We start from the raw sequence: 27,566 nt of genomic DNA, 5'->3' as shown, positions 1-27,566 counted from the left end.
TCAGGAGCAAGACCTAGCATTGGCTAAGCTGTGTTCCAAAAACAGTTTTTTTCCTTAACCAACCCCCTAGCAGAAGGACATGTCCCAGGAGATCCTACATTTTAACCCTCACTCTCTGCTTTGCTGAGTGTTGTTGGATCTGGGTCCTACACACTTGGAGACCCTGTCCCAGGTGTATTTTCAAAACTTTTTGAGGTAGTTTTTCCACAGTAGATTTCCCTGATATAGAAGTGTAGAAGGAGCTGTTTTTCAGTTAGCAGGACTTCAGGAGGCTTTGAGCAACCTGGTCTAGTGAAAGGTGCCTCTGCCCATGGAAGGGGGGTTGGAATGAGATAATCTTTTAAGGTCCCTTCTAAACCGTTCAGTGATTCTATGATTCTCTGACTTACTCTGGGCTTATGTTTGGGTTTGTCTTTGCTCTTCTCTCATGTGTCTCCTTTTACATCAAGCCCTGCACTTGATTTCTCTGAAAAGAAGAAGGGCTCTGGGTATTTGTCTTTTAAGGTCAGCAGAATGCTTTTCTTTTACTCTCTTTTGGTCAAATGGGAGCAGATCTTCTTCGTAAGTGCTCAAAGTGGGATTAAGTAGTGTTCCAAGTATTTGCAATGAAGAAAGAAACAAATTCTACTCTCAGTGTAGTTGCAGAATTCTGTCAACACTGCCCCAACACCACTATATAAAGCAAATATTTCAGTCTCTGCTAAAACCCTGTTAACATCTCAGTCCATGGAGGACTTTGGGACTGCAGTATTTAAAAATGTCACTGTAAGATGGTGGTGGAGCCTTTTGTTTTAGACGGGATAATTTCATGGTAGCAATCATTCTCCTTTTCTGGCGTTATTGACTGTAAGCTGTGCATAGTGCAAGGAATGCAAATCCACCTTCCTTAGGAGAGGGCAGTGGTCTCTCTGCTGCCCACAGAGCTCACAGAGAGCTGAACCACTGCTCAGACAGCAGAGTCCTCATGGGGCCATTGCACCAGGCAGGGTGCAAGATAGCACAAGATAGATAGGTAGTAAAACACACTGGTTTAAAAATACTCTTTGCAAAGATGTGCAGAAAACCCTGCGGATGGACTGAAGGGCATCTCCAGGTGCCTCCCATTCTTTCCTTTTGCTCAAACTCTTCACAGCTCCACAAATCAAGGTGGTCGTTGCTGTTCTTCAGAGTGGGGACAAGCCACTGGATTGTCCTCCTGTTGCACAGATTTAAATGACTCTGAAGAAGCCACCTTGGAGCAGATCTCAAAAACTGTAACTGAAGCTCCAGGATCTTCCGTTTCCTTATACTTTGTATTGGTACAAAGCTCTTTTATTTCAGTGGAGCTCTTGAGCTGGCTGAGGAGCAAAATGTAATTTACTCTCCCTTTTGAATTAGTCTGAATTTAGGACAGCTGTTTATCAAGAAAAACCTTACCATGTGCCTCCAAAAAGAATGCATCCTGTTTTAACTGAGTTACAAGATGCTTAACCTGAGTGTGAACAGACCATTATGATAAAGTTACTCATTTCTATTAGATATCATTATTTTCGTATTACAGAGAAGCTCTGGGTGTTTGGAAATGTTATGATCAGCATTAGGGTTGGTAATCAAATCCAAAAAATAGTCCTCTTGGTGCTTTAAACAACTTCACCCATCTCAATTCATTCACCAGTTACTACAAGGATGAACCACAGTGTAGTTACTTTCTTGCTATTTCAGTCTTTAACCAGAAAGAAATCCAGAACTGCAGTAATGAGTCTTGAAAGAAATGGTTTCTCCCTGTCGTTTACACTAGTGTCTGTGAAACCTAAAACTGAAATCTACTTCCTTAACTAAACTGTGTTTCCTCTAATCTATTAACCAAGCGTTTTGATTTGTTATTTTTGGGTGGTAGGAGGTACAGAATGGAAAATCAGTACTGAACCATTTAAAAACCACATGCAAAGATTCAATTTTATTTTTTCAAAAATATAATGCGAAAAAAGTTTGTCAGAATCAGTTTTTCGTTCTGTAAATTAATATGCACTTAAAATTCCAATGCTTTTCAGTCTTACATAATTATTTCTAATTTCAAACAATGAAGATTAAGTTAACAGATTTAATTTGTAAAAGAAGACAAGTATCAAACAACACCTTTAGAAAATACTGGGGCAAGGTATACATCTGTTAGGGAAAGGTGTTCCAAAAAGAGGTAAAAACCAATGGGCTGAAATCAAGAGACAACATTTTCAAAAAGAATTTGGTATGTGACCAATTAAATTATTTTGAAATCTGACCTTTTTGTGACTTAAACCCAAGTTTATAGTACATTTATTCAGATCTGAATTACACTGATGTGGGCAGAACTAAGCTAATTTATTTATTTATCTGACTCAATGGATTAGTTTGTCTGTAAATGAGATTTTACGCTTTTGCAAACCCACAGTCTGCATCCAGAAATCCTCTCTAATTTTAAAGAGAATCTCCTACCACACAAAAACAAGGAAAAGTGAGCTGTGCCAAATGCTATTTTGCTACTGTCAGTGTTTATTGACAGTAAAGATTTTTATCTTAACAAAGTGAGGGAACTGTTAACTTTATCTTTGATGTAAAATATTTTCCCATAATAATTTTCTGTCACCTTTATCCCGTATCTCTTGTATTACATATACATTAAGGAATTTAAAAGCTTAAAAAATATTTTCTTCTGTGGTGATTTACATCCAAACAAGTTGCCCAGGGAATTTTCTCTCGAGCTGAAAACCTGTTTTCAAAGGCAGATATTTATATAAAAGCCCCCATAAAAGGTTGTGGGAAAACTACCAGGTTTTTTTCTGCATTCCTGTTTTGAGAGGGGCTGTGCCCAGCATACCAAAGCGACGGCCAAAGTAGCATCACTCCATTAATATTGCTGTATCTGGGCACTTGATTGTGCACTGAACTGTATCAGTTGGGTAAGGAGAAATAAGTCTTCTAGACCATAACGACCTTTAGGCCATAAGGATCAGAGTACAAACTCTTTTTCTTTATATATGTATGTATGTGTTTATATTTATCTCTAAATACAAACATTTTTACTGAGCATTGATTCTGATGAGGATTTTTTTAAGCAAAGGGTTTGAAGAGCATTTTTAGCAGTTTGGGCTAAAATGTCTGTTTCTAATTTGGAGTGGTAAGTGCCATTTATACAAAGCCTGCATCAGTTTCTTTGGGCTTTTTGCAAAATGTTAGCAGTTCCTCTGTTCTTATCTTAAGACATATTCTTACAGAACAAATGTGCTTTCTACCAAAACCACCGAGAATTAGCATCTTTTTTCAGTGTGTCAGTACTGGGCTACCTTAAGAGACAGCTTGGTGTTACAACCACTTCTTCTTAAGAAATACTGACTCTGTGGCCAGAGAAATTGAGTCTTGGGGCTGCCAATCAAGCCTACGCAGGCAGAGAGATCATTTTCCATAAATGCATTCATTTGATTCATTTATAAATCTGAGCAGGGCTGTGCTTTGGCAGTGGAACAGGCAATCTGCTCTAGTAGAAGCCTGAATTCTTGGAAGGGTGAATCAGAGAGGAGAAGGAATGTGGCAAAGTTAATTTTTGTGATCCCTATGGGCCTTGTCTGCAATAGGCACCCACCTGCCTGTGCTTCTGGGAGAGTCATGGTAAGAGCTGAGTTCACTGCTGTCCAGCAGGGAAGACAGCAGGAATCAACTCCTTGCTCTGAGAGGAAGGCAGATGTGCTGTGCATTTCCTTCCCAGGTCTAGTTTGTTGTATAGGTGAAGGGGTTTCTTTCAGAGGGGAGAAAACTGCAAGATGCCTAACCAATATACTGGATAACCAAATAGCTGCAGAGTAGTTCCCACTAGGGTTTCTGAAGCTGGTAAGCAAGTGAGAGCTCTTCATTTGCAACATGTTCCTGAAACCTTTCTTAAAACTCACATCATCCACTGGGCAGTGATGGAAATTTTATTTGGGTATCCATACAACTATTTACAGCACAGTAGCCAATCAATTGCAAGTAAAACCAGTATATCCCAAGAGATAAAACTTTTGAGAGTCCCAGGAGATAAAACTGTTGAGGATCAGAGTGGATTAGACCAGTATTTATTGCTTTATTTGTCTATGAATTGCTAACTCACTTTCTGTCCAAAAGGGTGGGAAGCAATTTTGGTTCAGTCCAGGAGTTTGGGCACACATAGCAACAATTGCTAAAAAGTGATTCCCTTCTCTTATCGTCTTTGTGAGAACAGGCCCTGCAATCCTGGAAAAACCATAATTTATAATTATCAGAGAGGGTTCTGATTCACAGTTATTCCATTATCACAATATTATGCAAGAAAGCACTGTATGAATTCATGCAGGAAGTAAAGCACAGACTGGAAACCCATTCTGTCACATAAAACCTGAGAGAGGAAAACTCCTGCCTAGCACATGCAAGACAGAGACATGGGGCAGGAAGTCACACCTACCCTCCATGCAAACAGACTATAACAGAGGATGATACAAAACTTGTGCTTCTGAGACAGAACCGTGGCCTAGGGGAAGCAGCACCAAACCTCTGGCTGCCTGCTGGGTACCATGAGCATTTACCCTTTTCACTCGTGTTTTAGCTAGGAAGAGGAGGGATGGACCAGGAGAGCCAAATACAGTTGTCTGTCTGCTTTTGCTGTCTCTTTTGGACATCACTCTATTCTAATGTTCTTGCAATAACTTTGGTTAAGAGCTTATTTTCAAATTCTCTGTTACTTGTAGGAAACGTTATTCTGTTTCAGTAAGAGGTGAAATATCAGACTAATGAAATACTTTAGTTAATATTTTTTCCTTGTAGCAGAAGAGTTATATGGATCTGGCCAAACTACATTTCCTATATAGCCAAGTAACCAATAAATGATGATAGCTAGATGAAAGTCATTAACTCAGGATCTGCAAAATTTCAGTTTGACAGTTGGAAAAAAAAGTCCCCTGTGCTTTTCATGTTAAAATATGACTCAAACTGAGAAGGTCTGTGCAGAGCCCCACCAGAGTGATTTATTTTCACATGCTGAATTGTTCTATGGTTTCTATTAAGTTTATCTTTACCATCAGAGAAAAGGTAGACCACTCTAAGAATCCAGAACTTCTTTCTTCAGCCTTCTTAAAGTTTTGCTCCTGTTGTGAAGTGTGAGTGGGAATGCTTTTAATACTTTTAAATCTGTGGGCAGAGCTTATCAATAAACACACACTCATAGGAAAGCCATTCACTCTTCTTTTCATCTGGGGGTTGCTAGTTTCTGTTTTTATGGTAGTGTTTATATCAGTTCTTAGTTGCCAGTGCTCTTACACATCTTCCCTGATATTAGTCAACCTGTAGAAAATGCTCTATAAAATCCTACAGAGCTCAGTATGGTCTGCAAGGAACCTTAATTCCCGAGACATTTCCCTGCTTGGATGTACTTTGCAGAGCAAAGTACTGTTCCTTTTGATAAAAATAAGTGTTAACTTCATGGACAATCCTCTGGCTGGGCAAGGAGACTCATGATTGTAACTCACATATATATAATGTCTTCAAAAGGTTTTGAGATGAAATGATTTGAAGGCTTTTAATGAAGTACTCTAACAGCGAACAAGGGCAGCTTAACATACCAAGGCAATGAATCAAAACATCTTGTTCATGCCTTGAATGGAAGGAAACTATTCACACACGTTGGTTATTTGGGAGTAGCTGCTCCTTTAGCACGACTGTGGCCCTGCTTTCACTCCCAGGTCTGAGCTGCATTCATCACAGCACAAGTATGCAGCCGCGGGACAGAGTGCAGCCAAGGGGCATTGCCAAACCAGTGCAAAACAAAGGCAGGAGTGTAGCTTGAGCACCGGCCCAGCTGGTTCTGATAGCATCCCGCTGATAACGAGGCCTGTTAAACTCCTTCAGCAGCAAAATCTTTATCTTCATTCCACAGAGCAGTCCTTTGTCTTCATCCCACAGAAATTTCAGGGCCTGGTGAGGAGGGTCCCACTGGCAGCACAGAGCAGAGGGGAAGCACTGAAGGGGCGGTGCTGGTGCTCCCTTTAACACCTTTTTTTTGAGGCAGAACTGCTGCTTTTTCACTGTGGCAGCCCCTCCGTGTGGGCCTGACGAGCTGGCTCTTCTAGGTGGAGCTGCTGCGTGCCCCGCTGTCTCGCTGGCAGCGGTTCAAGTGAAGTGACAGGACATTCCAGCCGTGGAGGGCTGGGAGAGGCAGCAGCCCTCTCGGTGACAGTGCCCGCATCCCCCGTGGCCATGGAGCCTGCCCAGAGTGACAGCCGAGCATTCCTGCTGCGCTCCGGCCGTGCCCCAGAGCCCTGCCCAGCAGTTGCTGTAACTCAGTCCGTGGGATCTTGCAGGACAATGGAATGAATCCAGGTCTCTGGAATGCACAAGGAAATCTCTGTAGAAGATGAAACTCTTGATTTTTTTTTTTCCGCTGGTGGTTTTCCCCAGCATCACTGGAGCTGTTTTTTGGTGGTTTTCCCCAGCATCACTGGAGCTGTTTACTGGAAATGCCACAAACCTTCTCGAGGTCGTGGTCGGGCCTGCACAGACTGTGCAAGAGCCTGTGCTATAACCGCGCTTAAACCTCACGGCAGCTTCCTTCAGGAACACAGCACATGCATAGCAAGGTTTATTTGCAGACACTTTCAGATTCTTATCTTTGCAGCTGATGCTTGCAGGATCATTTCCCTCCAGCATTACTTGCTTGGAAGTCAGGTGAGCTTACCTCTCTGAAAAAGTGCTCTTGAGAGGCCAAGATTAATGTCAGGCATGTGCATAGTGTTCCTGTTATCAAGTGCTTTCCTGAACTGGGACCCGCGATTTAAAATATTCTAAGTATTCTAAGTATTCCCTATTTCAACTCTTAAGAAGTGAATCAGAAGGAGCTGCAGGATTTCCCGGCAGCACTGCTCAGGAGCTGTGAGAGCTCTGAGGGAGGAGAAGGAATCCCAGTAATTGCGATACCTGCAAGAGAGGGAGAACAAGCTGTGGGGGGAAAGTCAGGCACACCATCCATCTGGAGAGAGGGATGTGGTTTTAAAAACAAAAGACTTTCTGGAGAAATGCATTAGCAGTTACCAGCCATTCATGCATGAGGAATAACAGCCCTGTGTGACAGGGTGCCTGAAGGCAGAGGGACAGACAGACCTGCAGGTACAGGGACTGATGGCTGCAGCAGGACAGGTCTGGTACAGGAGCCAGCTGAAGCTGTCCCTGACAGCAGCCATGCTTTGTTTACAAGACGTAAGCCCATGAAGGAGCACGATGAAAACTGCTGACCTACATGTATGAATTCTTTGGAGTGTCAAACACAGTGCCAACCACGACAATGACATTAAATTATTACTGCTGTTGTTTGTCTTGCAAAAATTCATTCCACCTTCTCCTTATTAATGACACAAATGAGGTTATGTGTCCAGAGCATGCTTTGCACTGTCAGAAAAGACCTGATCTAAACATGTCCCAGCCTTGCCCACATGTCAAGGTACAAGTTTTTTAACTGGCTATGGACTCAGAGTTATTTCCACAACACTGCACAAACAGAACTGTTAGTTTCTTGTCACAGCTTAGAAATGGTACTTAGCAAATGCCAAAATCCTCATAAAGAAAAGGCATAGGTTGTGACAAAGCATAAAGAAAAGGCATAGGGTGTGTTATTGTTAATAAGTGAGTGAGCAAAGCACAAAAGTTCTCACCTGTGGACAGATATTTATCATGGATCAGGTTTCTGTCAAGAGAAATTATGTGTTGAAGTAATGTTGAAGTTGATGCAAGGAAAAGTAATATGCTTAAAGATGAGAGCAGATCACTTAAATTCACTATTCATGTGCAAATATAACTTTAGTACAAAATCTTAAAAATCAAAAAGCCCAAATCTAAGAAGTGCAGAAAAAGGGCTACAGTCTGGAAGCAGAGAAGCTAGAATGATCAGCAAAAGACACTTTTGTTTCTTTTATTAACATCTCTGGTATTTTCATGTACTGTTTTATTTAATTTTGAAGCATACAGATTGCAGGAATTTTATATGCCAGTGTTCCAATTAAAACTAGGTTTCTCTTTATGCAATACATTAAAGCACATTTGATTTAAATTCAATGGCACTGTCATACTTGGAATTCATTATATTGTATCAAATGTAATTTTGGAGACTGTTGCCCACTGAATGTGAATACCAAAAAAATCATCTGTTTTTACGTTTTTCCTTCTGGTTTTGTTCAAACAGTCCATCTGGGTTGCTAGGCTAAAGATAAAATAATTTTTAAATAATTGCATTTCAAAAAGCAGATACACATTTCAGTCATATGATATGAAAATGATCCAGCCTATATAACTCCTACTGCTTACTTTCAAAAAATTCCCTTGTTCTGAAGTCAGTCCAGTGGCTATTAGAAGTAGTCACTGATGTAAATTCCATCTTGTTTATGAAAACATTTTGAACAAAGCAATGATTGTCCAGGGTCCATAAAAAAAAGTTAAAATCTATAAAATGTTGGCATTGCTACTATTCAGGGCATGAGAATGACATGCATATAAATCATAGTTTATTGGCACAGGCTTTTCTACTCAGAAAGAAGGCTTTGCTGAAAATGTTCTGTAATGCTTCTCTTTTATAGATTTCTTTTGAAAGTATTCTGAATCAGGAAATAATCAGAAGCAAATCTTAGTTTACATTAGGAATCAAGGGCACAAGAAGTCTTTTATGACATGGGTTAACTATCAGAGAGGGGCAGCCTAGGCAGAGTTTGGGGAAATCAGGGTGGATGGAAAAGCCTCAGTGTGAGGCTTTGGGAGGGAAGGTCATCTGTGTGTCTGATGCCCCTCCATGCAACCTCACCCACGTCTCTGTTAGCCCTGGGGACAGTAATTTGTTGGTTGATTTTTTTAGGAAAAGGTGCTACTATCGCAGTTTAGGAGAGGTGCTGTACTTGCATTGCTCCAGTTCCAGACAATTAAAGTGTCACTGAAGTTACATCAGAGTAAAACAAGAAAAACTGCAGTGAACCACCCTAAGAAGTCTTACAGATGATTCTTTCCTGTTTCTTTTCCAGTAGCAAAATTATTGGCAGCCACCAGGGATCAATGCTGTAGTTGATGTTGGAGTGCTGCACTGAAGAGCAAACACTCCAGCAATCCAAGCAATTTTCTGTTAAGTCATTCTACTGGACTGCAGGGCTTGTGGGTGGGATTCTCCCAAGTGAAAAATACGGCAATGCCACAAGACTAAGTCCTTACTATTTCTTGGAATTTTAGTAACAGCCGTAAAATTTATTGTTGGCACCTGAATCTTAAGAAGCACTAGGCAAATTAAACAATCAAGCATCAATCCTGCAGCTCTTCTCCTCATATGATGCTTATTAAAATACATTTGGTGAAGTGCTTCATGAATGGATTCCAGAATTTTCAAGCAGAAATGCTTCAAATCAGGTTCATAACTCCATTTCTAAATTTTTTAATAAGGTTATGCTAATTTTTCAATTTTTTTGAGCTTCTGAAGACTGCAAATGCCAGAGCTTTTGAAAAAAAATATCAAGCTAAATTTCAGGCAGGTCATTAATCTGAGCTAAAATGTGGATTAAGACCATTTTCTAGAATTTGCTAGAATTGTCCATTGTAGGTGTCAGGACTAGTGCTGTGAAGGCTAAAGGAGGAATGGTCTGGCAGCCCTGATGTGTTCTGGATTAATCCTAATTCCCTGGAGCTGGAATACTGGAATGCAGGAGAGCTGATTATGATGCTGTACATGGCTAATGTGGATTGCCTTTTATTTTATCAAGTTTGGAAGCCTGACCCACAGATTGTTAGGGGATATTCCCACTGGAAGCACACTATTTCCTTTCATCTTAACAAAGTAGTGCATCACTGATCACTGGGGCATAACTCTTGCAAAACTTTGCCTGTACTATATAATTTCATCTTCAAAAAATCAAGGAAGAAGTAAACTTAGGAGATCAGAAAACTATGAGGAGTGACCAGCAAAATCCCAGCCTCTTTAACAAGAGCTTGGCAAAGTGTGTAAGTCAGTGATTGCAGACATGACTAAGTTGTGCCATCTTGTCTGCACACACAGTGTGTAATGTCCAGAAATCTTGTGTTCCAGCCCAAGGATTCTCCATTTAAAACAGACAATGAGTGGCACAGTTCTTCTTGTCAGTTTTTTTTTTTTTTCTTCTCTAGTTTTTGAGCATATTTTTAAGCCAGAGGATCTGTTTAGGAGAGCCAAAGCTATGTATAGTAATGGCAGTTGCAGAACTGAATGTTGGGGAGCTAGACAGCCTGATGGCTTGGAAAAAACAAGCATGGAGACAGGAAAGAGACATAGTTATTGGGACAAGGACTTGGGCATGGGTGTGAATAGCTGGTGCATTAGGGAATATGTAGTTCAGCCACACTGTCCTCTACTGGCTAAGCCTGGATCTCTGAAAATGTTCTAATTCATGCTGTTTTCATTTTTTGGTGCCCAATTTAAAGTGTTTCAAGAGAATCATACTTTCAGACAGCCCATCTCCTTCGCCTTATCCCTGCCTGCCCTCAATACTTTTAAAAACTAAAAAAACAGTGTCTTTGTACTGTCACAGTTCATGATATTTACTCTCCTCTTCTTAAGACCTTTGTCAGAAGTGAGGAAGAGTTTCAATATGGAGAATTTCAATCAATTCATTGTGAATTAGCAAACTGTTAATTAATGATTCTGTTATTTTAAAGAATAAAACACCTCAGGGCAAAACACTTCAGATGCCCTCTGTCCACCTCTCCTTCCCTTTTTCTGGTCTCTAATCTTTCCAAGCCTTCATTGTGGGCTACACTCAGTCCCTGTGGAAAGGTGGGGGCTGGTGCAGGAGACAGGGATCAGCAGATGGTCGATGCTTTTCTTTTTGATGCTTTTCTAAAGATAGCAGAAATACTTATATCCAGAAATGTAAAGGCTTTTGTGAAGGAGAAAAACCCCCCAACCTTGGAGAAAATGTGGAATTAGAAGTAAACCAGATTATAACCCCTGCCCATGGCTAGTAGGGAGAACTAGATGATCTTTAAGGTCCCTTCCAACCCAAACCATTCTGTGATGCTAGGAATCTAAATTAAGGCAGGCCTTTCCAGTGGCCTGTGCACAGCCCTTGCCATGCTGCTGCAGGGGGTTTCAGCTTGCAAGCTGACTGCTCTGTGCTCTGTGTGGGTCGTGCAGGCACCAACAACCTGTGTGCTGCTTTCAGGTTCTGGACGACAGCTGAGAGCGGCCGAGCCCCCGGGAGATGCTGATGCCGATGCAGATGCAGAGGAGGAAGATTCTGTGAGTTTTTTAGAGTTGAATTTTTCTGTGATGACAGTTTGGCAAAATGGGATCTTAAATATTTTATTTATGGCTAGGTCTTGCTGGTGGTTTTCCTTCCCATGAAAAATGTTGTATTTTAGGATTGTTTTGCCAGCTGAAAACCCAGAAAGATGTTTCAGTGTAAAGGCATCTGCTCTTTGCATGGTTCATTGGCATAAGTTTACTACCAAGACTTAGCAAACTATTATATGGCTGTTAACTACAGTAACTTCAAGGATTTAGACAGTTTAGGTTCCGTATTGTCTGACTGGAGAAGGAAGAATGCTAGTTGCTTGTCAGCAGAAATTCCTGCTGGGACTTTTCCGTGGTTTGCTTGCTTATAGAGGGCAATAAAGTTTGAAGCCATTGGATGCAAAGTTTAGGTGTGCAAATGGAGCAGGGAATGGATTTTTTTTTTTTTTTTTTTTACTTTTTCAATTAATACTAATTGATCAGTTTGTTTTCAGTCTGTTCAGTCTGTAGATACATACAATACATAAAGAAAATCAAAATAAGCTTACCACTGCGTTTTGCCTCTCAGAACTCTGTCCCTTGTGGTTTTGAGTGCTTTATCATGAGAACTGTACTTGTTCTTGACCTAAAAAAAGAGTTATTGGTTATTTTTTATACACCATCAGAGAACACTCAGAGAACACTATGGATAGCTAGAGAAACATTCCTAAAAACGAGTCGCTGTTTAATGGTGGATGTTCCTTTACCACTGCTCATGTCTTTTCCACAGGTTAATGAAGTGGCAGTAGAAGACATTCGTCCAAGGCCACAAGGATCCTCTCCAGTTTATGAGTATCCCGTAGAAGAAGACTATTTAAAGGCAAGATACTGAATTTTCATGCAGGCATGGCTTTATCAAGTTGATTCAAGAGGCTTTAGCTCCCACAAGTAGCAGAGAGTCACATGCCATAGAATGGGAGATTGCTGCAGCCATATTGTCTTCCTGTCCCAACAAAAACTGCATCTGTGTTCATTGATGGAATTATTTTATGCTGGACTTGCTGACCATGTTATTGTTTCTTGGCAAGAATATGCATTTGACTTAATTCTGTAAAGGACACAAGGCAGAGAGCATAAAGAAATTATATTGTTTTTCCTGTTAGAATATATGGCTTGAATCTAACTAATAAGTATTTCAAAATTACCTGTACCTCTTGGTCATTCAAAGTTATAGATTTAACTTGTACAGCCATGTTAAGTAGGCAACAGTTTAAAATTCATGCTGAAGTTGAATACGTTAAAAAAAAAAATGTTTACAAAATTGAAAGATGAATGATGTACTACATTAGTACACAGAAAAGCTCCCAGAGTTGTAAAACATTTGGTCTCTGACCAAATACAAATTTTGGTACAATGAAGGGAGGCCTTGGCATCTAATTTACTGCTGGGATTAGTATAGTTAAATCATTTATGTTGTACATGGCACTTGATCCTGATTTTGCTCTGTTGCCATTAAAGTCAGCCTCATTTCTTGCTCTAAACCAGGAATTTCAACTGACTTGTTGTACTTAAGAACACGGTGGCTTCTGAATTTGAAATAATTAAAAATTGTTTTTCAGCTTCAAGAAGCAAACAAAAAACATTCTACAGACAAATCAAAGCAGAGTCATCCACAGGTCAGTATAAAAGCACTCTGCAGTTTTAGGTATGAGCCTTATAAATAGTAAAGTTTGTTAAAACACACAGACATGAATGGGTGGACAGAAGGAAGGACAAATGGTCAAAGAGTCACTTTGAACTTGTTTCGACCAGGAACTTCATGAATGGCCAAGTTGTGGCATGGGCAGGAGTCTTGAATTGTCCTCTTTGTGGTCCTTCCGTAATTCTTTTCAGAATTCTTTCTTTAGCCTTCTCTGATTTGAGTGCAGTACAGCATTAACTCTTATTCTGACTTTTCTGACCCATTGACTTTAATTTGAGTGGTTAACATCTTCACAGAAAATACAATCTTTCAACCGTAAAAGTTTCCACATGTTTCACATTTTAAAATTATAATGTATTTTCCCTATGACCCTGATTCAACATAACCCTAACACACGTGCTTAATTGTAATTTAGAACAGAATCAAACCCGCACTAAGTATATCCTCTATTTTGGATAATCTTTCTTGAGCTATTGAAAATATACCTGAGGAGACTAAGATTTTTATTGTAGAACAACTTAGAACCCTTTATTACAAATGAATAAAAATGATACATTCACATATTTTTCCATCTCTAGGAGACAATGGAAGTGACCCTGAAAACAGAAGTGGAAGCTGGAGCTAGTGGTTTTAGTGTGAAAGGTGGAGGAAATGAAGGAATATTTATTAAAAAAGTGCTTAAGGAATCTCCTGCTTCAAAAATATTTAGTCTTAGAGAAGGTACAGTCTGATTTTTTATTTTGTTTTGATTTTATTCTCTATCTTTAAATAATGAGAATTGTAGCTGTGTGGTCTGCCATTTCTTTAGGTGTCAGAAATAGTAGATTTCAAACCAACTAATGTTATCTGTGAGCTTAACCTGTCCATATTAATAATTTCTAAGATCACTTTCTTGAACAATAATGAAATGTGATTTTTTTTGTATACTGTAAAAAAATCAGTTTTCACTGGAACAGTAAATAAGACACACAGAAAGTAGTATATACAAAACTAAAATGGAAAACAAAAAACAATTGAGAAAATGATAAGAAAACACAAAGCAATTAGAATTATGTATTATTCTGCTTACAGGTGATCAGCTTCTAAGTGCTACAATATTTTTCGATAATATCAAATATGAAGATGCACTCAAGATTCTCCAATATTCCGAGCCATACAGAGTCCAATTCAGCCTCAAAAGAAAAATTGCCGTGCAAGAAGATCTGGAACACTCTTTGGGCCAGCACAAAAAGGAAAGGATAGGCCAGGTAGATTTCTGATTAATTTACAAAGTTTGGGTAACATACTATAGTAATGTGCTGTGTGGAAATAGATCATAAAACACACACTTGTGTCTTCTTAAGACTTACAAGTGTGTTTAAAGTTACTAGCATGAATATTCATGATTTTAAAAAAATCCCACACAATATTTGCAGCTTTTTAAATATCTTGAGTGTGACTATGAATTTTATATAAATCCACAATCTTGTCTGAGGGTGTGAAAATATTCTTTAGCGAGTCAGCATTTTTTAATTGTTAATTGTCCACTGATGGAACAGACTGGGGTAATCTCTGTAATACTTATAATAAGTATGTTCAAAAACGTAAAATATCAGTAAAAATTTTTATCAAAAACTCCTCTGTAAGGCTTTTCTATTAAAAAAAAAAATCTGTGTTTAACCAGTGATATTTTGACAGACCTCTTAATAGGTTTCCATCAACTTAAAAATTATATATTACAGCCAATTTGTTTTATGTAATTTCTGCATGACATTGTACATTTTTATAATCTTCAGGATTTTTAATATAATAAGTAGATACTACTAATAAAAATAACATTTTTATACATGTTTTATGGTATGTTTTTTATTTTATGTTGCACCTATATTTAGGTTACTTCTAATCTTCTGACTACTATTTGTTCTTTTAGGAAAAAGAATTCAGTGAGAGCATTCCTGAAGAAACACTGCATGTTTCAGGAAAATCCATTTCAGAAGAAGACAGAGAAACATTAATTGTAAGCCAAAGGGTAGGAAGAAGTAAGAGACCTAAAAAAGATAGATTATCGTGGCCAAAATTTCAATCAATCAAAAATAAAAAGATACTGAGACACAGAAGATCTCATAGTACATCAGATGCGTATGAGCCTGCTTTGCAGGACATTTCCCCTACAAGCACGGACACAGAGTCTCAATTTCCACAAGAGGTCCATGCCAAAGAGAAAAAAGGAAGCCAAAGGAAGCTGAAGTTCCCTAGCATTGGATTCAGAATGCACAGGTCCAAACCAGAACCACAAGAGAAGCAAAAAAAAGAAATAAAAACGACACTGATCTCTGAAAGAGAAAAAATATATAAAGATGATATAAGCCTGGAAAATCCCGAAATCTTAACTGTTGAATATACCACATCTCCCACTTATGAAATGAAAATGGGGGAGGAACATGAAACTTTAGCAAAAGACTTAAAAGAGATTAAAAATGGCATTCCATCTCGTGTAAAACAATGCCCTGAAGTTGAAATAAGCATTAAAAAAGACAAGGAAGCAAAATCAAAATTTAGTGTACCTGAAGTACCAGACATAACAACAGAGATACCAAAGCCTAGTTTAGAAACTGCTGATCTGAAAGTAAGCCCAACTAAAAAATCACCACAAGCCTCATCAAAATCCCGAAAAAAGAAACAGAAAGGAACAGCAGATAAAAAAGATGGAGAAGGTGAAATGAACATAGACTTGATGGGTCACTATACTAAAGGATCTGTACAGGTAAAAGGCCTAGAAATTGGCACCGCTAAAGCAGAATTACAGGCATCTGACACACTGGAATCAGGAGAAAAACAAGCAGAAGAAGACACACAAATACTAAATCTTCAGAAAATAAATTATGGAATTTCAGTGCCCAAAAGAAAAGAGACAGAGAAGGACACTACCAAACAGGGAAGTGACATTCCACAGTCAGTACCAGAAAAAACAGCTGATATGACTTCAGAGGAGAGCAGGAATTTCAACGTGAAAACTCTTATGCCAGATTCAGAATCAGACGTATCTCCTTGGAAAATGCAAATGCCGTCATTCAAAGTGGCCAAAGCACCTAAGACTGACATGAAAATAACAAGAGAAGAAAGCAAAGAAGGCACAGAAGGTGGTGTAAGAAAGGAAAGGATGGAGGAAGATGGCGTACTCACAAATGACAAAGCCTTCAATATGGAAATTGGAATGAAGAGAGAAGAAAAAGATATAGAGGGGAAAGAAAGCAAATTCAGACTACCAAAGTTAAAATTCCCTACATTTACCTGGTCAATTACCAAGGAAGAAACAGCCCAGCCTGAAGAACAGATAAGTGAAAGGGATATGAAAGTGCAAACCCTAGAAAACGCAGGAGGACTTCAGGTACGTGGACCAGCAGAAGAAATTACACTTCCAAATGCTGAAACAAAAATAGGAATATCCATGGAAAAAATAGATGAAAATTATATAACACAAAACCTTGAAGGACAGTTGCAGAGTCCGAAAACAACACCAATAAAAAGTTCCCCAATACAAATTAAAACCGAAGATAGAAAGGGAAAAATATGTACTTTACAAACAGAAAATGAAATACTGAAAAGTGAATTGAATAAAAAATCAAAAGATGCAATTTCAGAAATAACACCATCGAATATCAAAGCTCCCAAGATGGACATCAGCCTGCCCTCTGTCGACGTCACCCTTCCCCAGGCCAGCGTCGACCTGCAGGCGCCCGAGGCCACTCTCAGCCTTGAAGGAGATGCCAAAGTCCCAGAGAAGGAGGCCGCCAAGACCAAGGACGGCAAGTTCAAGATGCCCAAGTTCGGCATGCCTTCCTTTGGCTGGTCCAGCAGCAGAGAGCCCAAGGGCACCGTGGCCGCCGAGGTGGACGTCAGCCTCCAGAAGCCTGAGGTGACGGTGCCTTCCGGAGCCACCGAAGTGGAGGTGACCCTGCCCGCGGCTGATATCCAAGCGCCCGGTGTGGAGGTGACCGTCGAGACGGCCACGGTAACAGCAGAGGGTGAGAAAGGCCGATTCAAGATGCCCGACGTCAAGATGCCCAGCGTCAAGCTGCCCAAAGTCAAAGCTCCCCAGGCGCAGGTCAGCCTGCCCAAGGCCGAGGTCTCGCTGCCCAAAGGCCAGGAGGGCGAAGTCGCCCTGCAGGGCCCCGAGGCCGAAGCCAGCCTGGAGGTGGCCGCTGGCAAAGCTGAGGGCGGCGGCATGAAAATACACATGCCCAAAGTCAAGGTGCCCAGCGTGGTCTTCTCCAAGCCCACCGTCAAGTCTCCCAAGCCAAATGCAGACGTCAGCCTCCCGCAGGCAGAGCTCAAGGCCGCCGACGCCGACATCACTGTCACGGCCCCTGACGTCAAGCTGCCCTCGGTCGAAGGCTCCCTCGAGCTGCAAGCGCCCGATGTAGACCTCAAAGCACCCTCCGCCGAAGGCAAGCTCGAGCTGGAAGGCACGGGCCTGAAAGGCAAGCTCAAGATGCCCAAGTTCGACAAGCCCAAATTCACCGTATCCTCCCCCAAGGCCGAGGCGCCCACAGCCGAGGTCAGCCTGCCCAGCGCAGAGGTCGACCTGCCGTCCGCCACCGTGACGGCTGCAGGGGAGGGCACCGGCGTGAAGCTGGAGAAGCCCTCCCTCAAGATGCCCAAAGCAGACATCAAAGCTCCCAAGGTGGACATCAGCCTGCCCTCCGTTGACATCACCCTTCCCCAGGCCAGCGTCGACCTGCAGGCGCCCGAGGCCACTCTCAGCCTTGAAGGAGATGCCAAAGTCCCAGAGAAGGAGGCCGCCAAGACCAAGGACGGCAAGTTCAAGATGCCCAAGTTCGGCATGCCTTCCTTTGGCTGGTCCAGCAGCAGAGAGCCCAAGGGCACTGTGGCCGCCGAGGTGGACATTACCCTCAAGGAGCCTGAAGTTACGGTGCCGTTAGGAACCGCCAATGTACACGTGACATTTTCTGACTCTGAAATCCAGCCGCCCAGTTTTGATATTCCCCTAGATTCTTGTACCGGTAAAGAGGAGGAAGTTGGTAAATCTAAAAGTTCTGTATTTAGAATGCCTAAAATTTCTGTTTCTAAAAGTTTCAAACCTCATGCAGAAAGACAGTCTGGATGTGATGTTTCTATTTCAGAAACTCTTTGGTATTCTTTAACAGAGGAAAGTTCTTCTGTTCTTTCTGAGAGTGTTGAACCAAAGCATTTTTCTGTTGTTAAGGGTGGCAGTGTGTCTAAAAGTAGTAAATTCAGAGTTCCTAGCATTGGTTTCTCTAAATCTGAAGTGACTTCATCTAATATTGATCTGGAGTCCTCATTACAAAAGGGGGATATTACTCTTACTAAATACCAAACTAATCTAACAGAATCAGAATCAAAAATAGCATCTCTTGCTGAGGAAAATCTTTCAGATTTTGAAATTTTAAGTGAAGATGGTTCTGAAGATCAAGGAGGTTTTAAGCTAGAGGGCAAAACCACATCTGCTGAAATGTCTTTCATTGACACAGAAGTCACAGTTAAAATTCCTAAATTCCGAAAACCCAAATTCAGAATTCGATCTAAGGGAAAAGCATCTGAAAGTGATATTGGTTCCAACGTGGAATCTGAAATTTCCAAGGGAAGGATAACATCTGATATGACTGATCCTGATACTGAAAAACCAGCTCAAATCTCTGATGCCCATCTTGGTGTAAAGTTGCATAAGCCTTCACTTGAAGTTGTTCTGGATGCACCAACAATGGATCCAAATCTCTCATCCTTGGAGGTTACTTTGCCAAACTTAGAAGCAGAAATCCATGGGCCAGATTTAGAGTGCAAGGCAGAACATGAAGTAGTTAAAGGAGAGAAGGGTACTGAGGAGAAAGAAAACAAATTTAAATCATCAAAATTCAAACTGCCTTCATTTAGGTGGTCACCAAAGAAAGAAGCTTTTGCTCCTTCTCATGTTGAGGAACATCTGGAAGGACCCACTTTGTCTACCTTATCTGGAGATACGGGATCTGAATTAACTTTTCCTACTCCTGAGAATCAATACCTTCATGAAGAATTGGATACAACAGAAAAAGACGGTGAAAAGGCCAAAACCAAGAAGTCCCAATTTACCATGCCAAAGATCTCATTCCCTAAAATTAAGGGTCAGAAAGTACAGGTCTCTCTGCCTGTACTGGAAACTGATGTCTCTGGAGCCAAACAAGAAAAAGAAGGGGTTTCTGTTCAGAAATCTGAGAAAGGAAGCAGTGGAGAAGTTGCAGGACTGTGCATAGAAGTTCCTGCAGTTACAATCCCAACTTCGGAATTTTCCAAACCAGAAGCCAAAGCTCCCAAAATAGAGATGGATATTAGCATGCCTACAGGTGAGGTCAAAGTTTCTACATGTGAAGGAGATGAGCTGACACTGAAATCAGCTGCTGCTAACGCCAGCCTCTCCACCTCAGATATTAAGATGGTACCTGAAGGTTCGCTTGACGTGAAGAGTCCTGACATAAGTGTTGAAAGAACATCAAGTGAAATTGCTGAGGGTGATGTAGAGATAAAAGCTGAAGGTTCTGAAGGGAAAACAAAAATGTCTAAATTCCAAATGCCAAAGGTAGGAATTACACTTTCTAAAGGGAAAGGATCAGAAAAGGATGTTGGCCAATCCAAATCAGAAGTCAAGGTTCCCCAGCTAAAAGCAACAGTAGAAATATCTGACATTGCTGTTGAGGCACCAGGCTTGAAGGTGGAATGTGGCACAGAAATGGGGACTTACAGCCCTGAAGCCAAAATTACCAAAACTGACAGTAAGACATCAGAGACTGATGTTCACCTCCCATCAGCTGACATTCCTATTCCAAAAACAGACAGTGGTATTCAGGATTCAGATGCAGCAGTAATGATCAAGGGGGAAATAAAGCAAGATGGAGATGGAGAAGAGAAAGAAGGACATTTCAAAATGCCCAAATTCAAACTTCCATCCTTCAGTTGGTCACCAAAGAAGGAAGCAAGTGTTAAATCTGATTCTGGAACAAATTTGGAAGACCAAAAGCTTGCTGTCATGTCAAGCAGAACAGACACAGAAATGAAAGGAACTGCAACTGATGATCAAGGTAGTGGGCCAGACCTTGATCTGGAAATAGCTGCAGGAAAAGTTGAAGAAAAAAGTCCAGTTAAAAAGCCTCAATTTGTCATGCCTAAAATTTCACTCTCCAAGATCAAGGTTCCAAAATCTCAAAAAGTTGAAGGTGATGCTACTCTTCCTAAAACAGAAATAGAGGGTGATGATTCTATTAAGATACCTGATATAGAAAAAAGTCATCCTGAAGGGACTGAAGAAGGGGCACAAATCAGCATAAAACTGGCTGACACTACGGTCCACACTCTGGAATTTTCCAGAGTAGAAACTGAAGCCTCTAAAACTGAAATAACAGCCAGCTCTGCAAAGATTGATGCTTCTTTGACTCCCTCAGAGGGGAGTTTTCAACAGGTTGACTTAAAAATAAGTTCTACCAATGAATGTAGCATTCAAAAAACAGGTACTAAACTCCCCAAAGGAGAAGCTTCAGTTGATTTGAAGAGCCCTTGTATATTAACAGAAAGCTCATCAGTTGTGGATGGAAAAAAAGTGAAATTGGAAGGTCATGAAGGGAAGATTAAAATGCCCAAATTCCAGAAGACAAAGTTTGGAATCTCCCGAACAAAAGGGAAAGTCCCAGAGACAGAGATCAGCTCTCCAAAAATAGAAGCTGAGCTACCCCAACTAAGAACAACAAACGAAATTGCTGACATTGCTGTGGGAGTTCCAGCATCAGAACTTACATCTGATATGTCAGATCCTGGAGTAGTTGATGGTAAGATAAAAACACCCCAATCTCTGATGGGTGGCATTAAAGATGCAAAGGTAGACATAAGCACCCAGTCAGTGTCTAAACCAAAGACAGAGGGAGTTAGTGAGAGTCTTGAGGAGAAGGAAATCAAATTAAAAGAACATGAAATAAAAGCTGAAGAAGTTCAGACTGAAGAACATCAGGGATGGTTTAAAATGCCAAAATTCAGAATACCTGCATTTGGCAGGTCATCCTTAAAGGAAAAAAAAAGTGATGCTGATATTGAAAGTATGGGAAAAGCTCAGGCAAGTATTCCTTCTGCTAAAGTACAAACTGAAACAAGTGTTCCTGAAAATACCTTCTCATTACCACATGGAGTTGCTGAAATTACTATTGGAAAAGAAGGGATTCAAAAATTAGGAGATTCTGTGAAGAGTTCTAATGTTGGCTTGCCAAAGATTGAAGGAGATATTTCATTATCCACAGAAAGAACAGATAGTAGAGTGAGTATTCCAAAAACTGAAACTTACGCTGATGTAGTTAAGCGTAGTGCTGATGGACATACTTCAGAAATCACAGTGTCTGCAGCAGAATTGTCTAAATCATACCCAAGTGCTTCAGAAACTGACAAAGACAAGAGTTCAACAAATAAATTTCCTACGTGTACTGTGACGTCTCCAGAGCATAAAGGCAAATCACAGGATATAAATGTCCAAAAGGTAGAAAGTTCCATGAAGTTAGAGACATCAGGGGTAGGATGCAAACCATCATCAGCTGAAATTACTCTGGATGCAACACAGAAGAAAATAGATGTTAATCTTCCAAAGGAAGAGCTAGATATTCAAAACAAACAGGCAGCAATTAAAAAAGGAAAGATAAAGGGTGAGGTGAAAATCATAGGAAAAGAGAGTGAAGAAAGTCACTTAAAAAGGACTATGTGTGAATGGTCTACAACAAAAGGATCAGAAGATGGTACTTACGTTACTGCTAAGCTGGAAGATCTAAAGGTAGAAGTTCCAACAGTGAAGACAGATGTTAAAATTACTGAAGTAGATCCTGAAATGAAATTTCGAGTGAAAAGTGTTGAAAAGGATGTGTTTGCAGGAGTGGAAGTGCAAGTAGAAGACAGAGCAGAAACAAGTAAAATTAAAGCATACAAGTTTAAGATTCCAAGGTTTGGAATGTTGCATTCTGAAATCAAGGGGTTTGAAGATGATACCCATTTGCCAAAGTCAGAAGCTGATTCAGCACCTAAAAGTGAAAGAGGCACAGCAGAAATGCAGTTACCAAAACCAGAAGGATCAATTGGCCTGAAAAGTCCAGCTCTAGATCATATGGAAGCATCTGCCAGCATAACAGGGGAAACAGTGGACCGAACACAAGGTGTCCCAGAAGTAAGTGTAAGAATTCCCAAACTAAAAATACCAAGATTCACTTTCAGAACTCCCCCAATTGAAGCTGATGTTTTACTGTCAAAAGTAGTAACAGATCCAAAGGGATCTAGTACTGACATTGAAATAGTGCAACTGCAAGCAAGCTCTGCTATCCTTGAAGAAACACCAGGAGCTGTAGAGGGGAGTGTTCAAAAAGCAAAAAGCAAAATTTTAACTCTGACTGAACCTGACATTAAAACAGCACAAATGACAGCCACCATAGAGTCCTCTCTTTCAAGTGCAGGGCAAGACATTCATTGGTCTTATACAGAGGGCCAAGAAGTAAGTGAAAAAGTAGAACCTGAACATGTTGCTATTGAGCGGTGTGAGATTTACTCTACTGAAATACTGAAAGAATCAGAGATTCTGTCATCAGAGGTCAAAACTGCCACTTTGGGATTCTCATTGCTCAAGGCCAAGTTGCCTGAATCACACAGTGATTTAGACATGCTGATCCAGCAGCCATCTCCAACAGGAGATGCATCAGTGAGAAAACCTACAGGTGCTGGTGAAAGCTTTGGAGTAGCAGCACAGAGAACTGGCAGTGCTGAGCTTAAACTATCTGACAAGCCACACCACGAGTCTGAAGAATCTAGAGGAAAAGTAAGTTTGTCAAAGTTAAAAACATCTGTTGCTGAAGTAAAGGGTTCCAGTAAACTTGAAGAGAGTTTTCCTGATAAACCACCAGAGGGAATAACTGCAGCTCCTCTCTCTGAAGATGAAGATGTAGTTGAAGCAGTGGAAGGTGAAGAAAAAGACACAACCAATGAGAAAGAAAAGACTGATAGTAAAAGATCTCCTGGAAGATTTAAATTTTGGCTTCCAAGTATTGGCTTTTCATCTTCTGGGGATGAAACAAGCACAGATGCAAAAGCAGAAATAAAAAAATCGGTTCCAGAAGATGTGAAACCTGCTGACACATCAGATGATTCCTCTAAGCAGGCTGAAAAAGCTGGATGGTTTAGATTTCCCAAGCTTGGTTTCACATCTCCTTCCAAAAAGGCTAAGTCTGTTGATAAAGAAGAGGTGGGTCATAAAGAGGGAAGACTCTCAGATGAAGATAGTCCAACAGATAAGCCAGATGTGTTTTTTGATGCACAAGAAAGCTTATCACCTAAAGAAATAGGAGAAGGTGAAAAAGCTGAAACTGACGGGGCCTCATCTATTGTGACATCTTCAGCAAGAACTGAACTAATCTTGTTGGAGGAAGAAAAAGATAGTAAATCTAATATTGTTAGAGATACAACCAAATGAAGGTTGTATTTTTGCAATCCTCAATCCTCCATGAAAACAAAATCATCCACAGAAGAGAATGTTTTCCTGATTTTCTGCTAACTGAAAATTAAAACCCAAGGTTAGTATTCATGAAAACACTCGAACAGAATTTACTAAATTCAAATTTTCAAGTTCATGGATGTACTAGATTGTACGCTAATAAAAATAATTACTTCTTCATATCTACCCCAAGGGCAACGATTACGACAGGTGCAGATGAGCCCATAGGTTGAGCGAAGTTTGAGTAGATACCAGAACCATGAAAGCAAATAATTGAAAGGCTCAGCAGTACCAAAAGACTTGTTAAAGAGGCTTCTCAAAACACATCAGTTATATTTAGATTACAGATTGTTTTCAGAATGGGCTCTAAACTATTATGAGAACTATACTTACCTGTTTAGATTTGGGAACTTTCTCATCTACTTTTGCTTTGTTATTAAAATGTTTTTTCTTTATTTCAGCTAAGGTAGTATATATATTCCACAAACATTTTAAAATATAAAAATTAAATATTAGTGTAGAAAGACTAATGCTTTGCCTCTTCCTCTCTTCTCATTTTTTTGTTGTTGTGGCAGGTCATATTTAGCCTTACAATATTAAAAAAATAAAACCAAACAGCAAAAACCAACAGAATAATTTCAAGACCAAAACCCATGTAACTAATCATGTTTGTAAGATACCAGAATAAAACGTGCTTCCAAAGAATATTACTCAAATGTGGATAAATAAATTTTAATGTATATACTTATGGGATAGTTAAATGCTTAGAATGATCTGCCACACTGGTGGAATTGCTTCAGAGATTTTCTGGGAAAGAAGGTGTATATAATTATTTGCTCTTTTGTTTATATTAACGCTTCTCTCAAGTGCACAATGAAAACCAGGGGGGCATACGTGACAGCCTTCACATGTACCATTAAAACACTGTATTCTTAATTCACAATAAACTCACTATACAAATAATAACTTGAGTAGCGTGAGTTACTGACATTTCTGATTTGGAAAATCCCAGCTTGAATTTGCAGAAGTTTACATGTACTTCTCTGTCTGCTGAGGTGGATGCATAATGACAGCACAGTTCATAAATACAGGGGTAAGGGAGAATTTTCACTCATTACAATCCCAAGTTGAATCATAGAATATGTTGAGTCGGAAGGAACCTGTCAGGATCCTTGAATCCCACTCCTGGCCCTGCATGGGACACCCCAAGGCTCCCACCATCTGCGTGAAAGCATTGTCCAAAGACTTCTTGAACTCTGTCAGGTTTGGGGCTGTGACCACTGCCCTGGGCAGTCTGTCCCAGTGCTCAAACATGCTTTGAGTGAAAAATGTTTTCCTAACACCCATCCTAAATCCCTCATGACTCAGCTCCAGCCATTTCCTCAGGTCTCGTCACTGGCCACGAGAGTGAAGAGATCAGTACTGGTCCCTCTGCTGCCCCTCATGAGGATTTGAAGGCCACACTTGAGCTCTCCCCTCCAGGCTGGACAGACCAAGTGACTTCAGCCACTCCTCATAAAGCTTCCCCTCCAGACCCTTCATCATCCCTGTGGCCTCCTTTGGATGCTCTCTAATGTCTTTTTTTTTTTATTGTGGCACCCAAAACTGCTCACAGGACTCCAGACGAGGCTGCCCCAGTGCAGAGCAGAGCAGGACAATCCCCTCAAAAAAATTTTCCCAGGAGACTTTACTCACTAGTTCCCTGAACAACCTGAAGTCAGCTCTCCTCCGGTCCACAGCTGAAGTTTTGCTGTCCCTTTTCCTCCTGTCAACAGAGATTTTAAACTCAATTTCTTTGTGGCCTCTTTGGCCAAGATGGCTGCAATCACCACTTCACTCATGAGATCCTTTCTCCAGAATGACAAGTGCAGACATGCTTCATTATAGTAGTTTTCTCTTCCCATATTTTTCCATGTTCTACTTAGTACAGAAAAGCAGACACACCAAAACACTTAGGAAATGGGTTGTAACTGAAGTGCACTTGGCTGTCTAACCATCTGTAGATTAAGATGTTCTTCATTTCTTCTCTTCTTATCACAGAATCCTAGAATGTTAAGGGGACAGAAGGAACCTTCAAGATCATCCATCTAACCCCCTGCCATGGGCAGGGACACTTTCCACTGGCCTAGCTTGCTCAGAGCCCCATCCAGCTTGAACACTCCCAGGGATGGGGCAGCCACAGCTGCTCTGGGCAATGTGGGCCAGGGTCTCACCACCCTCACAGTAAAGATTTTTTCCTTATATTTGATCTAACCCTGTTTCACTTTAAAGACATTTAGAATAGAACACAACAGAATAGAATAGTTAATTGAATGGGGTCCACAATGATCATTCAGTCCAATTGCTTGACCACTTAAGGGATGACCAAAACATTGAAAAAACATTGAGGTTATTAAGGGCATTGCCCAAATGCCTCTTGAACACTGACAGGCTTGTGGCATTGAACACTTCTCAAGAGAAGTCTGGTTTAGTGTTTGACCTCTCTCTCTTGGTAAGGAAATGTTTCCTACTGTCAAGTTTGAACCTCCCCTGATGCAACTTTGAACTATTCCCACACATCCCAACACTGGATACCAGGAAGAAGGAACTGGCACCTCCCACTTCCCCTCTTCAGGAAGCTGCACCACCACAATCCACCCTGCAACTAAAGCTGACTTTTCTGGGCCTCTGTAGAGAGCAGAGGTCTGTGAGTCAGTGCCCATGGCCCAAGAGCTATCCTCTAAGGATTGTGGAGATATTCATGACTGTCAAGAAATTAAGTGTACCCTGATAGGTCATAAATGGTAGATGAAATGTTTTCTCAGTACCTGGATTAAAGCAGCAAAGGTATGTTTTATCTGTAACAACTGGGAAAGGAAAATCATGGGTAATGGCAGCAAAAAATGTGAACAGATAACACTAAAGCTTTTGGAACAAGCTGGTGTCTAATAAGGTGACTTTGTGGTCATGTCAGTACTCATAACCCATGGAGCCAGCTAGGTTCTGTCTTGCTGTCGCCTGCATTGCTGTTGCAGCACTGTAGCCACAAGGCACTGCACCAAACCAAGAGCTTCCAGAGGTGATCCTGCTGGGAGAGCAGTGCAGCAGCTCCTCCTGAAAGCCACTGCAGTAAAGCAGAGCCAATTCACACACCTTGTACTCCCTCATCACACAGGTACCTGAGATGAGCTGATCAGAGGAGAGTATCCATGCTCAAGAGCCAAAACAGTGACTTTTTCTAGACATGAATAAACCAATACTAACAAAAATCTGAACAGCCTACAGTCAGACTAGAAAATTACAGAGTATGCTGAGTCAGAAGGGACTCACAGGGTCCAGCTTCTGTCTCTATACAGTACCACCCCAAGAATCACAGCACATCTCCAAGAGTGTAGTTCAAATACTTTCCTGGGGAGCCTTTCCACTGCCCAGCCACCCTCTGGGTGGATCTTTTTCCAATAGACATCTGCCCAAGGATGATGCTAATAAATGCCACTGGAGGACCCAGGATGCATTTGGTACAGTCCTTAGCTTGGAGAAATCACAATCTAAACGAAAGAGATAAGTAAGAGATTATTGGATAAGGTCTAGTATTAACCCTGTTTCATAAATAGAAAAGAATTGAGATTCAAAGCCTGGTTATAACTTGGATGTCTAACAGAAAACAAGTGAATAAGAATCAAGGTATGAATGGGCTTCAAAAGTCTCACAAGAAACCAGGGAAATACTCCCAAGTTCCTCTTAGATCCAGTTCATTGTATTGTAAACTCCCCCCTCACCTTCCCATATGTAGAGGAAAACCAACAGTGAAGTCAGTAGAGAAAATAGAAGAGCACTCTCCTAAGCATCCATTTTTTCTTTTAAAAGCCCAACATTAACCCACCTGAGGTTTATATGGCCATAAGAAAAATTCTGCCACCTTGTCCAGAAACTCTGTCCCACGGAACAACTAATCCAGCACTGTCAGATTTGAGCTCCTGAGTAGAAGAGAAGGAAGTTTTCTTCTTACTCCTGCAATAGCTAGCCCTGCCGAAACAGAAAACACAGCTTGGAGTGCCATCTAGAGGAATGTGCTCCTCTACAGAAAACTCCTTTGTTGCTTGAAGATGTAACGTCTCACAAAGATTTTCAAGCTAACTCTAGTAAAGAAACAGGGGGTAAGA

At 40.7% G+C, this 27,566-nt stretch overlaps 1 protein-coding gene across 1 annotated transcript in view; it reads left to right on the top strand.

Moving 5' to 3' along the window:
- LOC121358221 (protein AHNAK2-like) overlaps positions 1-24,384 on the top strand; it is a 38,516-nt gene extending 14,132 nt beyond the window's left edge. Inside the window, exons 2-7 of the mRNA XM_041476226.1 lie at positions 11,178-11,254; positions 12,018-12,107; positions 12,847-12,903; positions 13,508-13,649; positions 14,001-14,176; positions 14,839-24,384. Of these exons, the coding sequence (XP_041332160.1) occupies positions 13,514-13,649; positions 14,001-14,176; positions 14,839-23,403 (8,877 nt within the window). The 5' untranslated portion in view covers positions 11,178-11,254; positions 12,018-12,107; positions 12,847-12,903; positions 13,508-13,513 and the 3' untranslated portion in view covers positions 23,404-24,384. The remainder of the gene's footprint in view (positions 1-11,177; positions 11,255-12,017; positions 12,108-12,846; positions 12,904-13,507; positions 13,650-14,000; positions 14,177-14,838) is intronic.
- The last annotated feature ends 3,182 nt before the right edge of the window (positions 24,385-27,566 follow it).

The sequence above is a fragment of the Pyrgilauda ruficollis genome, unplaced genomic scaffold (assembly GCF_017590135.1).
Source record: "Pyrgilauda ruficollis isolate IOZ18807 unplaced genomic scaffold, ASM1759013v1 scaffold38, whole genome shotgun sequence".
NCBI classification, from domain to species: Eukaryota; Metazoa; Chordata; class Aves; order Passeriformes; family Passeridae; genus Pyrgilauda; species Pyrgilauda ruficollis.
The sequence above is the reverse complement of the archived record's forward strand: the minus strand, read 5'-3'. Positions and strand labels throughout refer to the sequence as shown.